The 18,443-nt window shown below is 42.4% G+C and overlaps 2 protein-coding genes across 3 annotated transcripts in view; both read right to left on the bottom strand.

Annotated features, from left to right (window-relative positions):
* Positions 1-11,161, bottom strand: part of LOC308372563 (electrogenic sodium bicarbonate cotransporter 1-like) — a 56,509-nt gene extending 45,348 nt beyond the window's left edge. For both annotated transcript variants that reach the window (XM_080847758.1, XM_080847759.1), the window contains exon 1: positions 10,791-11,161. In XM_080847758.1, coding sequence (XP_080703884.1) covers positions 10,791-10,810 — 20 coding nt within the window. In that variant the 5' untranslated portion in view covers positions 10,811-11,161. The remainder of the gene's footprint in view (positions 1-10,790) is intronic.
* A 1,476-nt stretch (positions 11,162-12,637) lies between these two features.
* dck (deoxycytidine kinase) lies at positions 12,638-17,901 on the bottom strand (the record flags this gene model as incomplete). Its single annotated transcript, XM_080847281.1, has 7 exons — positions 17,807-17,901; positions 17,259-17,374; positions 15,975-16,168; positions 13,717-13,864; positions 13,357-13,472; positions 13,053-13,152; positions 12,638-12,664 (listed from the first exon to the last, which is right to left on the bottom strand). Exons 1-7 carry the CDS (start codon positions 17,889-17,891, stop codon positions 12,638-12,640), a joined length of 786 nt encoding a protein of 261 aa, XP_080703407.1. The 5' UTR covers positions 17,892-17,901.
* Between the last annotated feature and the right edge of the window lie 542 nt (positions 17,902-18,443).

Raw genomic sequence — 18,443 nt, 5'->3', positions numbered from 1 at the left:
TACTGACCAGTGAATGGACCTTCCAGACACAGGTGTCGTTATACTACAATCACTTGAGACACATTTACTGCACACTGATCCCCATATCACTAATTGTGAGACTTCTAGCACCAATTGGCTGGACCTCTGTTGAATTAGGTCAGTCTATATAAAGGGGGTGATAAAGGGGGTGAATACTTATGCAATCACTTATTTTCATTACATATTTGTATTTAATTTACATGACTGTGTAGAAATATATTTTCACTTTGACATTAAAGAGAGCTATTTTGTGAATTTTTTTGTCCAAAAAGCCAACTTATATTGACCATGACTGATTTATAAAAGCCATAAAAGGGTAAAACATCCAAGGGGGTGAATACTTACGCAAGGTACTGTAGATGGAGAGTACTTTATGATACGTGTATAAAAAGGCACCTCAAACGAGTCAATCATCCAACATAACCTTCTGTTAAAATACAATGAAAAGTATAAAGGTCATTCCAATGCAGCATGATGGATTACATGTGTGGAATACACTCATGTAAACTGTGCTTGATGCATCGCCTTTCTAGTTATTTCGAGGTTGTGGCAGCCAGAGGAGGCTCTATTCTCTAAGACTGTAGGTGAAACTGTGCGAAAAAATTACAAACATAGAAATGTGATCGTATCCTGTTTACTGACAACTATTTCTACTACTTACAACAATTACAATTCACAAGCAGTGAAATAAGGTTTATTGTATAAACAGAAAATATGCCATATGCATCATAACAAAATTAGACAGGTGCATAAATTTGGGCACCCCAACAGAAAAATCAATATTTACTAGAGCCTCCTTTTGCAAAAATAACAGCCTCTAGACCAGGGGTGTCAAACTCAAATACACAGAGGGCCGAAATTTAAAAAATGGGTCAAGTGAAATTTCACCGTTGCTCATTCAAATCAATGGAACTTTTTGCAACATTCTGAGGAGCTGGCGGGCCAGATGAAATGGCTTGTCGGGCCTGATCCGGCCCGCGGGCCTTGAGTTTGACAAATGTGCTCTAGACGCTTGCTATAGCCTCTGATGAATGTCTGGATTCTGGAGGAAATGATTTTGGACCATTCTTCCTTACGAAACATCGCCAGGACAGTTAGGTTTGATGGCAGCCTTGCGTGGACAGCCTGCTTCAATTCATCCCATAGATTTTCAATAATATTCAAGTCTGGGGACTGGGATGGCCATTCCTGAACATTCTACTTGTTCCTCTGCATAAATGCTTTGGTAGATTGAGCAATGTTTTGGGTCGTTGTCTTGCTGGAACACCCAACTCCAGCGTCACTTCAACTTTGTGACAGACTCTTTAACATTATTTTCAACAATTAGATGATATTAAGTTGAATCCATGCGAAGCTCAACTTAAACAAGATTCCCAGTACCTGCACTAGCCAAATAGCCCCACAGCATGATGGACCCCCCATCAAATTTAAATGTGGGCAGCAAGTGTTTTTCTTGGAATCTGATGTTCTTTTGCTGCCATGCATAACGCCTCTTGTTTTGCCGAGTTGCCAAATATTTGTTCCAAAATGAATCTGGCTTGTTCAAATGTGCTTTTGTAAACCTCAAGCGAGCGTGTTTGTGGCGTGTGAGCAGAAAAGGCTTCATCTGCATCGCTCTCCCATACAGCTGTTTTTTGAGCAAGGTGCGCTGAATTGTTGAGCGATGCACAGTGACATCATCTGCAGCGAGATGATCTTGCAGGTCTTGTGAGGGTTGTTTTTGACCATTCTGACCATCCTTCGCCTTTGCCTCTCCAATATTTTTATTTGCTGTCTTTAACAAGTGCCTGTGGCCTTCCATTTCTTGATTACATTCCTCACAGTGAAAACTGACAACTGAAACATCTGGGATAACTTTTTGAAGCCTTCCCCTAAACCACAATGCTAAACAATCTTTGTTTTCAGATCATTTGACAGTTGTTTTGAGGCCCCCATGTTGCCACTCTTCAGAGGAGAATCAAAAAGAAGCCCAACTTGCAATAGGCTACCTTTAATACCTTTTTTAATGATTGGATGCACCTTTCTATGGAATTTAAGGCTTAGCGAGTTAATCAGACAAATTGTGTGCTGCAATTAATAATTTTTAAGTAGTCACAGGTATTCAAATCAACAAAATGATTAGGGTGCCCAAACTTTTGCACAGCCTATTTTTCACATTTGATTTAATTTCACACAACTAAATACTGCTACACTAAATATCTTTGTCTGGGAAACACACCAGCACTCTGTGTTCACTAAAAAAAATGTTTTATACCACTGTGATCTTTTTTTTGGTGAAGAAAGAGTAAATAATCATACAGCCTCAGAGGGGTGCCTAAACTTTTGCATACGACTGTATGCAGGAGCAGGGTGTGGTGGTGGAGCAGGAGCAGGATGTGGAGGTGGAGCAGGAGGAGCAGGAGCAGGGTGTGGAGGTGGAGCAGGAGGAGCAGGAGCAGGGTGTGGAGGTGGAGCAGGAGGAGAAGGAGCAGGGGGTGGAGGTGGAGCAGGAGCAGGGTGTGGAGGTGGAGCAGGAGCAGGGTGTGGAGGTGGAGGTGGAGCAGGGTGTGGTGGTGGAGCAGGAGCAGGGTGTGGAGGTGGAGGTGGAGCAGGAGCAGGGTGTGGAGGTGGAGCAGGTGGAGCAGGAGCAGGATGTGGAGGTGGAGCAGGAGCAGGATGTGGTGGTGGAGCAGGAGGAGCAGGAGCAGGGTGTGGAGGTGGAGCAGGGTGTGGAGGTGGAGCAGGGTGTGGTGGTGGAGCAGGAGCAGGATGTGGAGGTAGAGCAGGAGCAGGGTGTGGTGGTGGAGCAGGAGCAGGGTGTGGAGGTGGAGCAGGAGCAGGGTGTGGAGGTGGAGCAGGAGCAGGGTGTGGAGGTGGAGCAGGAGGAGCAGGAGCAGGGTGTGGTGGTGGAGCAGGAGCAGGATGTGGAGGTGGAGCAGGAGGAGCAGGAGCAGGGTGTGGTGGTGGAGCAGGAGCAGGGGGTGGAGGTGGAGAATGAGCAGGGTGTGGAGGTGGAGCAGGAGCAGGAGCAGGGTGTGGTGGTGGAGCAGGAGCAGGGTGTGGTGGTGGAGCAGGAGCGGGGTGTGGTGGTGGAGCAGGAGCAGGAGCAGGGTGTGGAGGAGGAGTATGGTGTGGAAGTGGGAGCAGGAGCAGGGGGTGGAGGTGGAGCAGGGTGTGGAGGTGGAGCAGGGTGTGGAGGTGGAGCAGGAGCAGGGGGTGGAGCAGGAGCAGGGTGTGGAGGTGGAGCAGGAGGAGCAGGAGCAGGGTGTGGAGAAGGAGCAGGGTGTGGAGGTGGAGCAGGAGCGGGATGTGGAGGTGGAGCAGGAGCAGGGTGTGGAGGTGGAGCAGGAGGAGCAGGAGCAGGGTGTGGAGGTGGAGCAGGAGGAGCAGGAGCAGGGTGTGGAGGTGGAGCAGCAGGGGGTGGAGGTGGAGCAGTAGCAGGGTGACGAGAAACAGGACTGAGAGCTTCTTTTTGGTGTGGTTTGGGCTGATTGACTCGTTGCTTCCTGTACAGCATACGGCGCGTGTTGCAACCGTCACCAGCCAATTTCGCACTGCTGTATACCCTGCGACCCTAAAGCTTACGACTGATATCTCCATAAGTACACTACCAAACTAAATGACAAATGCCAGCATTACTAAACATATCTTCTCCCTTTCTCTTTCTCTCTTTCTCTCTTCTTCCATATCATATTGCTTGTGCCTATAATAACACTGATAAAATAGCCATATTGCCTACTGTTAAATCTACTACCCAAATGTATCTCCCTATCTGTTTCTGAAATTGATGTCTACTAACATAAATGTTCTCTCTCCCCTATAGCATGTTCCAATCACTGATGGAAGTGGAAATATTGCTCCTCACCCCCACCACTCCTCATCTACGCACATGGACAGCTGAACTCTACCCACTCACTTTCTTCCTTTTCTTTCCCTACTAGTCAAGACTATGTCCGCCATGGGATGCTGCTGTAGTCTCTCCACCTGGTCTACCTGGAGAAACCCTCGGCCAATTGCAACCACCGCCACTGCATTGCCGTACACTTACTCTACCCCATACTAGCATGTATATACAATATACATTATTGCCACCACTGAAATGTTTCTCTGTCCCTACATCCCTTACCCCTGTAACAGTTACCCTATTAGTACAGTATTTACCACCAGATGTCTGTATACATACTATGTCCAGCGACCAGACTGCATTGTCCGCATGTCACGCTGTGCTGTGCTTTCCCTGGGCAGAGGGATGGGTGCCACCATCACGGCTCAGCGGATCCAGTGGCAGGGACAGAGCTACCTACCAGGACAAACCGGTTTCTCTTAGTGGCCTGTTTGGTAAGTTGCTCGATGGTATTCAGGCATTGTTTGACTTCAAAAAGCAGCAGAAAAAGGCATTTTGAAGCATCCTACCAGACGTGATGCAGGAGGAGGCACTATGAAGCATCCTACCAGACGTGAATGATGCAGAAGAAGGCACTATGAAGCATCCTACCCAGTCTTGATGCAGAAGGAGGTACAATAAAGCATCCTACCCAGACGTGATGCTAAGCCCAGACCACCAGTGGTTGCCTGGCGACCTGAGAGTCTGCATGCTCTTTCCACTAGGCGGATGGCTGCATCTTGGGCATTGCCCAATGGTGTGTATCATTGTACGCCTCTACGGCTTGGATGTGGTGGCCCCATCAGTGGCTTCCTCCATCTTCTCTACTGGACTGGTTGGGTGCTAATATTCCATTCAGCCTCACCTGTGTCAGGCGTGCTTGTAGGTTCCATACTATCTGTGTTGTACCTAGTGAATCGTCTGAAAGGGAACGTAAGGTTGTGCATATAAGGAGAAGAACAAGGTAGAAAACTAGGTAGTTTGCCCCGCACAACAGCTGGTGCTTGGTGAAGAATGCTGGGTTAAGCAGTGTGTAAACGGTGGTGACCTGGCTTATGTAAGTAGGTGTGGCCTCCCTACGTCACCATGTGAGGGCGTGGCATCCCATTCTTTCTGTGCTGCATCTCATTCCTCTCCTTCAGGGAACAGTGGTTATATGCATAACATTACGTCTTGTCAGCCTTTGTTTGTGATTTAGTCCTGACTGTCAGGAGGAGGAGGACAGAACAGGAGAAATAGGATGCATCAGACTGTGAGACAGCAAAGGCAGGAAAAGGAGGTGAACTGCTTAGGGAAAGGAAGAGGCTAGGCTGGATATCTTTCCTTTTTAATTAGCCTTTCAAGGTTAGCTCAGTAGTGATTATCTGCTCTCCTGTGCATATGACTGAAGCTGCACCTTTTATCTGCCCTTCTGTATTTTTGAGTTTCTCCTCTCCCCTTCCATGCCTGCTTTTTATTGGGCATAAGCAATTGCTGAAAATATCGGGAGATGCCTATCAATGAAAGATGCTCTGGCATACTTGGAGCCATCAACAACAGGGCTGTAAAAACTGCAGAATTTGACATCGCATTGCACTGCCAAACCTTTACTTAAAGTCATAGAAAATTCTTTACAAAATCTGGTCCAAAACCTTTCCTGCTCCAAATAAAACACCCTGTTAAATACAGAGTACATATGAATATCACATACACAGAAATTAATGTTGGTAGTCTTCCAAGACAAATATAAAAGTCAGCATAATACTTTCAGAGATGTTGATAAGGTAGTATGTATCTGTGCCATCAGCCAGTATGGTTGGTTTGTTATTGTGAAACAGTTTTGGGCTTGCAGCCACCGTCTGAGGTTTCCCTCAGTAAAAGTAAGTACTACTGGGCAAAGTGTGGGGAAGAGGGAGGAGAGAAACAAATCATGCAGTAAACAAAGACAGGAAGGATAAACGCCAGTCCCAGTCCCTGAACGAGCAGCACACTATCTTCAATGCCCCAGAGAGAGAGAGAGAGAGAGAGAGAGAGAGAGAGAGAGCACGAGAGTGAGAGAGAGAGAGAGAGAGAGAGAGAGAGATCTGGGGCTGTAGAGATTCTGTAGGTTCAAATTGTAGCAGACACAACTCTCTCCACTGTAGTGAACTGACCTAGCAAGTCTTAACTGGCTTTTGCAATTTTAAACTGCTTTAAGGAAAGCTAGAAGTCTTGTTTTCTTAGACACCACTCATTTCATCCCTCCAATGTACTAGGCAGAAGCAAAAATATATGGCAGACAAGGATTCAAGTCTAATTGATTGGTAAATGTAAGGACCAAGGGACTAAGCTGGAATATTTTAGCTGCCGAATATCAAAATAAATATTTTGTTATTATCTTAGAGCATATATTTCAGCTCCAGCCATCAGGATCTAATGATGATTTAGTGCAAGTATTAAGTAGTATTTAGAGAAGGAGGGACTATTTACCGCAGTGTTTAAAAAAAAAAAAAAAGTGGAGAACAGCTGCAGTTCCTGTGAGAGGTGAAAGGTCAATTTTCCTCTTAACCTGGGCCTCTTCGCATCATGGAAGAAAAGAGGTTCAAAGAAAGATAAGTATCTGGGATATACACTGATCTCATACATACTATCATATAGAAATTATTACATTTGGATCGGTGGAGGAACCTCTGATGACCTGATCTTCCGGATGAAACTGGTGAGGTTTTCTTATACAATCAACTTTTGGTGACTAGATACAGCTGTTGTACTCTGAAGTACATGGTAGTAATATATGCATGTATAATATTAATTCAAATCAAATAGATTTGAATTACATTAAAATGACACAGCGTTGAGAATTACAATTCATCTTAAATGAATTCCCATTAGCAAATAAAACCCTGGGAACGGCTAAAGAGAGTAATGTAATGGACTGACCCATGGCCAGGGATGAGAAAGCAGATACCAGGAAACATGAGAAGTCTAGAAGTGCACACTACTTTTATAGCTTTTAGTGTGTTTAGTGTTATGAGTAAGAAACCTCTTATCTATCGTCCTTTCCAGAACAAGTGTGTTAGACACAATGTGCGTGGCATGCCTTGTGGAATATAAACCGATACAATCAACCACAAACTTCTGCTTTAAACATCATATACAATTATAGTCATGACACTATATCACTTAGAGGAGTATAACTGCAGGCCTCACCCTATGGTAGCTTTTAGCAACACGCTAGCTAGTTCCCTGGCATCCAGCATGCAGGTCATGTTTCAGGCCAAATTCAGGAGATTCCTCACAGTCTAAGGCTCCAGAGAATTGTCAATCACATAATAAGAGAGAGGTCTGACAGGAGGTAGCTGAAAGAGACCAGACAGGTGAATGTCCAGAGATAGTTACAGGAGGGGGCAATCATTTTGGATGTGGATATGGCTATAATGTTTAGTGCCTGCGGAATATTTCTAGCACGCCTCCCCAGTAATGACAGACCAAACTGTAGGTGACACTGATTCTTGGAAATGGTGAGCCAAATATGATGGGCCTGATCTAATCAAATCAACCATCTCCAGACCAATTCATTTTTGAGAGATAATTCACTTACTTACATACATCTGTATTCACTTACTTCCAGCTAGGCAGGATGTGGAAGGGTGCATATTTGAATCTTATACCACATAAAATACTACCTGGGACTCAAAATAAAAGCAGGGATATACTCTGCCAACCTACTGAATTCCTTATCAAAGGCTTTTTAGCATAACCCTTCACATATAATGCTCCACTTTCAAGGGGAAAATAATACCTGCCGCCCCCTCTAGTAAGTTTGCATTGGCCCTGAAAAATGTACCAATTTAGAATTATCTTATTGACACAATCTGTCAGCATTTGCTTAAAGTCAGCAAGAATGGCAAGACCATGCACCTGTAAGGCAATCAGTTTCACACTTGAGGGCAATCCAACATACGAAGGTGTCTAGAATTGTCTCCATGTGAGGTGGGGTTGCCCAAAATAAGAGATGTATCGTGAGCATAGTAATGCTTGTTCAGGCTACACTTCTACTGACTTAATCTGACATGTCTGATAACAATTACAAGCAATACATACATTACATATAAATCAACATTTATTTTTTATAGTTTAACAGGCTATGGTCACATCCTGGTCTCACCTCTACCCTTGAGCACAAGATTAGCCATTCACTGACCGAGGTGGGGTCAGGGTTTGAGATCTTGGTGTTTGAGAGCTAGGGTGACTATTAGACCTCCATGAACCCAAGCTCCCTTAGTGTTTCCTTTTCCAGTAGGCTAGCACACTAGTTGCACGTCATCGGCATTCCCTCTTAAGTCAGTTGCAAACGAGACCTAGTTCGTTTAATTGGGATTTTTTTTTAGAGCAGGCTAAGCTTTATGACAGCAGTGCAGCCAAAATCTACTTAAGGCATTCGTCTAATACAGTCATCAATGATGGCTAAGATAAATTTGAGTATAATACAATTACAATGAAAACTAGAAAATGCATTTCCTGAAGGAAATACCAGTGCATGAAATGCAAAAGTTAAGAAAGGAAGAAGAAAAGAAAGAAGAGTGAAAGAAGGAAAGAAGAAAGGAAAGAAGAGTGAAAGAAGGAAAGAAGAGTGGAAGATGGAAAGAAGAGTGGAAGAAGGAAAGAAGAGAAGAAAGAAGAGTGAAGAAAAGAAAGAAGAGTGAAGAAAGGTAAGAAGAGTGAAAGAAGGAAAGAATAGTTGAAGAAGGAAAGAAGAAAAGAAAGAAGCGTGAAAGAAGGAAAGAAGAAAGGAAAGAAGAGTGAAAGAAGGAAAGAAGAAAGGAGAGTGAAGAAAGGAAAGAAAAGTGAAAGAATGAAAGAAGAGTGGAAGAAGAAAGGAAAGAAGAGTGGAAGAAGGAAAGAAGAGTGAACAAGAGTGGCTCTGGATAAAGAGAAAAAGAGAGTGAAAATATTGAAAAAAGGAGATAAAAATGGAATGAAGAAGAGAGATTGAGTGTGAGAGAAAGTAGACTGAGAGGGATAGAGAGAAAGATGGAGAGATGGAGAGAAAAAAAAGTAGAGAATGGAAGGTGTCTTAATGTTCCTAGTTACAGTTAAATTGAGAGGGACAGAGAAGAGGTTCCTTGGATTTGGCGCAGGTGTCAGTGAAGCACAGGTGCAAGCCAGTTTAAAGACCCTATTATGATGTCATAATGGCCCAATGTAAGTCAATGGGAACAGTTTGATTCGTTTTTATTTAATATCTTAAAAAGTATAAAGTTTAGAAAAGTGAAAAATATATAGCATAAGTGTCCTTTACAAGACCTACGCGACAAAGTTTGAATGAAGTTTCTACGTTAAGCGATTCGGGCTGAATTAATCGCAGAAAAAGGTAACAAGAATAAGAAGAAGAAGAAGCCTAGGAATAACAATACAGGGCATTTAATGCACTGTAATAACGAAATAAAAACAACTCGAGGTGAATGAACTTAGCGTTACCAACCATGCTGCTTGGCCGTGTGCAACCTCATCCTACTTCAGCTCTAATCCTACCTAATCAAGATCTCAGTAGCACTAATTAAACCAGTCCTCTTTGTCCTGAAGTCTTCCAGCGCAAGGGGAGGGACCTATGCCACGGGTCACATCGATGATTGAAGGGGGCTCAACTGGGCAGTGGTGAGAACACATAGGCAGCAGAACGGCATGTCATTCAGATCTATATAATAACTTAATGGGTGGGCAATGCATTGAAGAAAACGTATGGAAGAACCCACTCAGGCCAACTGGGAGTCTCACGTCGCTCATGTAGTCAACAACAGTTCAAACAGAACAGACGTCTACCAAGGACTAGTTTCACACGTCAGCTGTCAATGCGACAGGAATGAAGAATTCATACGTAGGCGGCCATTCACAAACTGTTATAGGCTACATACTCTTCCTTGTACGATTGCAACACTTTCCACTTATATGGACAACTCCTCCTAAACAGATTGCCTAATAATTTTGACAATGGAAAACCACTCTGCGTAATGGCAAATTTGGAGACGTCTTAAATTGTCACCATAGGTAGACCAACTCGCAAATAATCTCGGCTAGTTCGGGATCTCCACTCATAACGCCATTCACGGGCAAGATATGAAAGTGTAAATCAGGACAGACAGCTCGTATGGAGACTCCACATGCTCTGCCTCACTGGTAAGGCGCCTCGTGTGCTACCTGAAGAACATCAAGACGCTCACTATTTTCGCTGGCGCTTCTTTTCAAAATGTGTTCACAGAGTAAAGAAATTAGATACATGTTGTATTAAAGGTCCCTTGATGAGACGATTCAAAAATGAAAACCTGCCACACATATTCAGGCGAGGGATCTAATTGATTACGACAGCTTCTCGGAAATAGATGTGTCGTTGTCTACCCACCCAGTCACTCCAGGATTTTGCGATCTTGCGAATTTCGCAAATTTGCTCAAATTCAGGGACTTGTACCGTAAAAAAACGAACAAAAAAACACCTAGGCTACAAATCAATGGAACTTTTTAAATGTTCCCGCAGGAAATTCAGTCACTTATGGCCGCAACAATCACAACAAACCTTTGAAAGATCCTGGTGGGACGTCGCTAACCGTGCAAGTTAATACTGTAAATAAAATAAAATATTTAGGCTAATCTTGTAATATCTGACGATATCGAGCTGTATTGTCATGGACAGGCTTCATGGGTGCCTGTAGCCTCTACAACGTTTTGTCTGACAGAGAAATTTGTCTTGAGGGAAAGTCTGCTGATGGAATACGGCTCAAGAGTGTTGAGCGATAGAGAAAGGATTCACGAGTAACATAAAGTGTAAGGCCAGAACTTTACTCTAAAAAGTGCCTCTCAGGCCACCATAAAACATACTTACAACAGTTTAGAAGGCTTTTCACCTGTGTCATTATTACAACAGCAAACAGAAACCAGCCTGCAAGTCACTTACTTGGTCTTGTCACTGCTCATTGTGTCCACGTTTTAAAAATTCGTCTTCCTTTCTGCCAAGTAGCAAGAGTCTTCAAGATGGTCCGATCTGTTTGCTCAGCGACACGTTTAAGGTTTGGAGCAGCACTTATCTTAACTTCCAGCCAATACAATTCATTAATTAGGCCTAGTGAAAATATACGCTGGAATCTCTCTAACACGCAAATGAGGGTCTGCCACAATGAGGGGCTATCTATCCGGTATCAGAGTTATTTCAAAGACACTATTCACTACACCAAAATGAACTTCTCTGGCTCTCATAACGCGGCAGATCTTTAACAACGATTATGAAAAAGTCTTCCACGTTGCGTTCTTAATAAAGTACTGTGCCACTCTTAGAGCGCACGAACTGTCTATGTTCAGCCTGTCTTTTCCATATTTAAAGAACGTACCATCCCTCTTTCAACGTCACTCTACAAGTGGGAGGTGAAGACGGGGGGTCTAGTCAGAGATAGGTAGAGCGGCTATCCTGCGCTGCAGTGGTTGTTAAAATGGATTGACATAGTTTAACAGGTTTTGCCCCGCCTTGGGCGTGACGTTTTGCTATACTGCAATTGATCAAGGCTCCTCTCAGGCTAGTCTGTCTATCGTCAGTTCATGTCTCCGACATTGGTACTGACAGGTAAACATGGAGAAATGGCTCAAAGTTATGATTACCCTGTTCTATATCACCGTCATCACCCTAGTGTGAACGGTGGCCTAGGTTTACTAATATAATTTAACAAACAGACATAACACTAATGAAAGCTAAAGACTATATCAGATGTAACTCAAGAGCAGGTGTGGCTCGCTGACCTGGCCAAAAGCCATGCAATGTCGAACAAATAAGTTATTACTATTTACGAATTTCAAACCAAGTAGCCTACAGTTACCTATAATAGCCTATCCCGAACGACACGCTTGGAAAGAACTCCTAGCTTGGTAAACATTCCTACAAGGACACGCTGAACGCAATTGCACCAGGGGATTTTTTTTAAGTAGAGTAGAGTAGTTGAGTAATTACGAAAGTAACTGGCAGGTGTACTGTTTGCATCGTTTCCCAGTGCCGCAGCTGTGATGGTAGAGATTACGAGGTATTTGAGAACCGAGGCAGCTCTTGATAGTTAGGCTACTCCACAGACTTTGCAAAATTCTGGAGACCTTTCACTGAAAAGAGTTAGAAATCACAGTAGGCCTACCTATATAAAAGTGAAAGGCTTTTCTCTCGTGGAATCGGAGAGGAATGGAATGTATCAGTGTCTCGGATGGTCAAGGGAAAGGCATATCAGGGGAAACTAAACACCTTCAGTTTGGGAACAATTGACCGACAACTTCTCAGTGTTTATGCACCAATATCAATGTAAGTTTAAATGTACATAAGGATCTGCACGTTCAGCTATCCCCTTCTAAACTCGCATAAACTGTACTACAATCAGATATAGTCACGCTTCTGCTACAAAACCACACCAGCGTCCGTCTCAGATTTTGTTTGATTTCTCAAACATTTACTAGATGTGAGTTCATTTTAAAAACATCAAAATACATATCAAATATAAAAGCTATCACCATCACTAAGGTGATAATTAAGCATAAATAAAAAAGGTAAAAGCACGCATAAATGACGAAAGGCAACAGACAGGTGTGTAAGGGTAAACAGATTGGTCCATGCAGTATGGAATTTCTTTAAAAGTCAATAATTGCATTATATTATTAAGTCCATACAGGCTGGAGTTGTCATGGTGTATCTTCTTACAGCCTCAGGAGGATCCCCAGAGACTTTCACACACAAAAACACAAGCTCACACACACACACACACACACACACAGTCTTCACAAAGTGCTCAGGAATTCTTCAACCTGGGAAAAACAATGATTACACATAAGTAGTATAAACTTTTAGGCACATGTATTCAAAGCAAAACATTTCAATCTAATGTGTTACATTAGACATTGTTGTGTAAGCACTGAGCAGTGCAGCCTAACCCTTTTATTTCACCACCATAAGATACAAAAACAAATATCAGGCCTCATTAGTGCAGCCAGCATTAGTTTGGAACCTACCAACAAGTACTCTAAAAATATCCACTGTAAAACTAATTACAACATGAACTGGACTGTACAAGCAAACTTGCAACTGCAAACCCAATGTTTCTAACTACAGTTAGGTTACAGATAAAAATACAGATTCATCTCACAGGCGAAACCACTTGCTTTTAATGAATCAACCAAAAAATAGTAGTCAAACCTTTTCAATCATATTGGAGCATTTTTCCGTGTCTCCTTTAAAATCTTCATTCACGTCCAGAGTTAGTATAGGAATTTCACTCAGATACTCAAACTCCATACTAAGAGACAATGATGAAGTTGGATGGATTAGTATTGTAATTTCATGTATCTTTATGCAAATAGTGTAGATGCTTGTCTCACACTGTTTAGTAACTTTATGTTTCTTTATTTATATCATTTGTTTAGCAAAGCAGAAAAGACCAGTAAGCATTCTTAGTAGGCCCATGTAATGTTCTCACTGTGTGTCAGCAAGCAGGTCTCACCTGAGGTTACGCTGCTGGAGCCAGCTCTCATGTTTGAAGTGAAGCTTCTCCATGTACTCCAGTGGAATACCCTGCTCCTCCTCTCGCCCCCTTAGATGCAGACGCTCCATACACCGCTGACAGAAAGGAAAAAAGACAACAACAGTCATTTTCTGTTCGCACCAGTCTGTATAGGTTGTAATGTTCAGCAATTCAATGGAATTTTTAAAAAATAAAAATCCAGACTAGTCTTGTAACTGAGCATTTCTTCATAGGTTAACACAATGTCATATATATATATAGGTAAATATATAGTTTCGTGTAACAGATGAAACTGCAGTATGCTTTTGCCGACTGTGTGAGTAAATGCCCGTTTCAGACCTCAGGCTTGGCACGCAGGTAGATGATGCCATCCAGTTTGATTTGTTTGCCAAACTGATGGTGCAGCCAGCTATGCCAGTCCTGGTATATGGCCCACTCCGTCTCATTTACACACTCACTTTCATACAGGTTAGCGGCAAAGATGTACCTGAGAACAGACAAACAAGAAAAGGATATGTCATTGCAGCAGAGCAAATTAAATCAAACAATGCAAAAGGCAAGTACATTTTCTTCAGGGTGTCTACAGGTATAAACAAATTAAATGTAAGACTTTTTAAGACTTTTTAATACCACTTCTAAATGAAATTTAAGACCAAACTTACGATGGAAAAACAAATCAAAAGTTGAAAAATACAGTAATCTTTCCAAGTAAACACACTGATGTCTGATAATAACCGGCTGAGTTTAAGAACACCGGCTAAATGTGTGTAATGCCAAAAGATAACACAAAAATGTCATCAGTCCTCAATTTTCAGAACATTTAGGTCCCATAAACAAATGCTGCAGGGCTCTCAAGTTTTGAAGACAGGCAAGAGTGACATATCCTCCGACCACGCCCCGGCCCGCCATATTCCATATGCCCACAGACCAGGCCCCCCACCCCCCATATTATTATTAGTGTTTTGTTGTTGTTAATAATAATTGCTCAGACTTGCAGGAAAGATTTGACACATGGCACTGACAATTCGACCAATTACAAAGTATGTATTCGATTTGAGAGAGAGAGAGAGAGAGAGAGAGAGAGAGAGAGAGAGAGAGAGAGAGAGAGAGAATTATGACAATTATGACACCTTGATGGGCACAGGAGTTCTCTTGGCGGCAGATAGAGCACCAGTATTATTAACTGGTGCTTCCTACAGTAAGGCCATTTAGAGGTCCATTCACTATCAAAAGAGGTCTTGTAGGTGGCTGCTCCTGGACTTTTCTCCCTTTTGTTCTAGCCATCTCCTTCACTGTTTCTTCGAAGTTAGGAGTCAAAGCTATAGTAAAAAGGCAGACTGTAGCCTAAAACTGTGTTGGCTACAAACACTCATTAAAAACTGTTGCTAATTATCTGGGAAATATTCTCTAACTGCAGTCAAGTCATTCCATGATGCTTTATTTCCATTGGTTCCTGGATTAAATCTTACCCAGATACAAAAGATACATATTTATTTTGATTCGCTATTGTGCACCTTACGGCAGAACTCGAGGGTATTCGGGGAGACGTGCTTGATTCCTCCATGGCCAGGTCATGTTTGCGCGCTACGGCACATTAAACAGCCTAGAGGGTTTTTTTTCAGCATGAGAAATACGATGTGTGGCGGGAGTGCGTGGCTAAAGACCGAAATGAGTGACTGTCACGCTCAATGCGTGACACTTGAGAGCCATGCTTCTAAAATCAAGTAAATAAATTAAAAAACGCCAAAATCTATAAACGAACAGGCTGGAGCCCTGGCTACGATGATAAACCAATAAACAGGAGCCCTGGCTGTGGCGCAATCCGGGGGGTGGGGTTATCCCCGCAAGTCTAGGCTACGAGATTCAGCCCTAAACAAAGCAAGAAGTTCCGATCATTTGAACTACAGCAAGAAAATAACATTTGCGAATAAAGTGCACAATGGAAACATAGGCAATTGTTCGTGTTTTACTACTCAAAGCATTCCAGGGATTGAGTTACAGTGGCAAGTTAGCGATCAAAGCAACAGGTAGACCACCTCCCAAAATCAGAGCAACTGCAGATTACAGCACAGCTGGCTAATAAGTTTTTTTTTTGCCGTCTCACACTGTGATAAATATGTGACCTCCGTTTAATTTCCATAAACTGTTAGTTCGCTGTAAGGTAAATTAATACATTGCTAGCGGGCGTGGTGTAGTGTGTGGAAATAGCACTGACAGGACTAGAGAGCTAGTTAGCAAGCTAGCCAGCTAGTAGGCTATCTAGTCACTAGTATGTTTAGCTGCACGCAGTAGTCTACGCACTGACTTAACCATAGACAACGCAGCGCACCGGCTACCGGAAAAATAATATTTGACCTGGCAGAACAGATTGCCTGCATTTTTGCACTGACATGGCACAAAAAATATTTAAGACCAATGCAATCTGAATTTAAGACAATTTAATACTTTTTAAGGCCTTATTTTGATGAAAATTGATTCACGACTTTTTAAGACTTTTTAACGACCCGCGGCCACCCTATTCTTGCTCTCTTGCTGCACAGGCAAATGAAAGAAAGAAAAGAACATGACTTCAAAACAAGAAGCATGATGGCTCTTACCGGTCACTGTAAACAGAACGCTCAAAGAATTGCACTGGGTTTTCTGCCTCTCTCAGCTTCCCGTTGGTAGCTTTGATCTGGGCCCTGATCCGGCTCATGCAGGCATAGCTCTGGAAGGTGTAGGCCCAACGCTCTGGTTTCTCATACATCATTTGGAGAACATTTCCTCCGCTCTTCTGAGACGTGGTCAGCTCCTAAGAGAACAGGAAGTCAGGTTTTAAACACTGGTGTGGGGACCTAGCCTAGGCAGGGGTGAGTGGTTCTGAGTAGAGCTGCAGATCAGTCGAATACATCTTTGCTTTCACACTTTTGTCTTAAAACAGTGACAAACCGTTTATAAGTATGCTAATAGATGCATGCTAATACAATGCAGCCTGATAAATAAACGAGTAAAAGTGATAGTGTCCTTACTTCTCACATAGTAAAATGCCTAGACATTATTATCTTACAAAAACCTTTGGGCTAGTGAGGCTATGATGCCCTCTGGTGATCAGACTAGATGAGGAGTTGGAGACTCACAATGGAGTCATTAAGATCTGAATAGTTCTACTGAGTGATTTTTTTTAATACACCTGATACGAGATTATTTAATTAATTAAGAGATACCAGTTATGAACATACATAACAATAAACCACCTAAAAAAAAAACCCATCAAAGTTCAGTGCAAGAAGCCATGCTCCCTTTCCCTCAATAACGAATGAAAGTATTAAACAGACACTGTTGCTTCTACTACACTGTATGTTTAAAAAGCTGACTCCTCCAGAATTCCCTGTGTCAGCATCTGGAGCAGTTGTTGCACTCAACACACTTTAACATTTCTTGACTGTCTATTCTTATCTCTGGGATGAATCTATGGTACCAATGTTAATGTTATGTTACTAAGGGTAAATATTAGAGAGGATTTAAGATGCAGGCGCAGCAGGGGGGGTTTGGAACAAATGGTGCATTTGTCAGTTTGGCAGTCAAGTTAATTTGTATTTGTCTTTGAGTGAAGCAATTTATAGCAGTGTAGTTTGGGTGGGGTACATTAGGCTAGGCTGGTGTGACTCTCCTCTAAGCATTCAGCTGTTGACTACAGTACCATGAAGCATAATCCTCAGGGGGATCTATAGTACTAGTGACGTACGAGCAGGCAGCTGCTATTTAACACGGCCCCAACAAACAAACTGCCAATTTATTTGACTGTATTTGACATTTAAAAGATGATAACGCCTGTTGCAGATTGTTCCATATTGTCCTCTAACCAGAAACAATTAGACTAATAAAAGATTTACCTAGCTCACCTCAAATTCGTTTTGGTTGGTTTGTACGTTGCACCACCTTGCGATCGGCTCTGGCACGACTTCCCAGTCTCTGTTTCGCTTCTCCAAAAGGCGCACGAAGGTCGACTTCCCGGCGGCTTAAATAAACCGAACGTAGGCATTGTTGTGGGTTACCAGTATCAAAGACACAACATACTCTACAGAGTCTTGATTGTCCATAGCAATGCTTTTCATTGATTGCTCAAGTTTCATTGCTTGTTTAAAACTTGTTGAAACTTAACTTAAGCTTGCTTGTTTAAAACGGAAATAATATAATCAATGTATGTGCGTCTACGATCAAAATTGATGAAACAAACTTAAGGAAAACTATATTTTGTGGCACATTTCGCGCCTTTATGAACACGCAGGCTACTTCCAAAACAGCTGCGTGATTCGCACCCTGTGTCCAACATAACCTAAACTACCTAGGTGTACAAAGTGTCAGATCCTTTTATCACTGATCCATAGTTGTTTGATCCACTATGTTATCAAACAATACAACGAACATTAGCTGTTGCCTCCATACTCACCAATATTGCCCTCAATGGAAATCTGCTTAATTCTTTTCTTGCCATCATCGGGGCTGGGACATGCTCTTTTCGGTGTTCGCGACATAATTATCTTTCGAGTGTATCTGCAAATATTTGAAATATATCAAAAGACAGTGAAAGGCAACCCGCAAGTATAGTCCGACTCGACACACTGTACATAGAAAGGTTTAGAATTTTGGCGCTACTTTTCCCCCGCACTGTAAAGAATGATGAAGCACCGCCCACTATTAAAGGAGCCGAGTCGAGGTAGAGTCAAGTCAAGAACCATTTTAAAAAGCACAACAACCTGTAATTTCATTAACTATTGAGACCAATCCGGTGTTTTCTGTGCCCTTAAAGATGTGTGTTTAAAAAGGAATTGCAAAAGGGCTTCTTGGCCTAATGCCTGTTGACTGATATCGATCTGCAAAATTATTTTGAAATGGTCTAGGTGTGCCTTCACTCACTTCTTCCCTTTTTGGTCTTAGGCATTTGTTTTATTATTATATGTCCTGAAAACGAAAAATTATTGCATCTAACCACTTGAAGTGAAGGAATAATATAGGTCTCCTTAAAGCAGCAGTAAGAAGTTCTGTTCCAAAACTAGCAGGCTAACTACCTAAAAGGCATGCAAAAC

Source organism: Sprattus sprattus (genome assembly GCF_963457725.1).
Source record: "Sprattus sprattus genome assembly, chromosome: 11".
NCBI lineage: Eukaryota > Metazoa > Chordata > Actinopteri > Clupeiformes > Clupeidae > Sprattus > Sprattus sprattus.
This window is presented reverse-complemented; position numbering and strand designations above follow the sequence as displayed.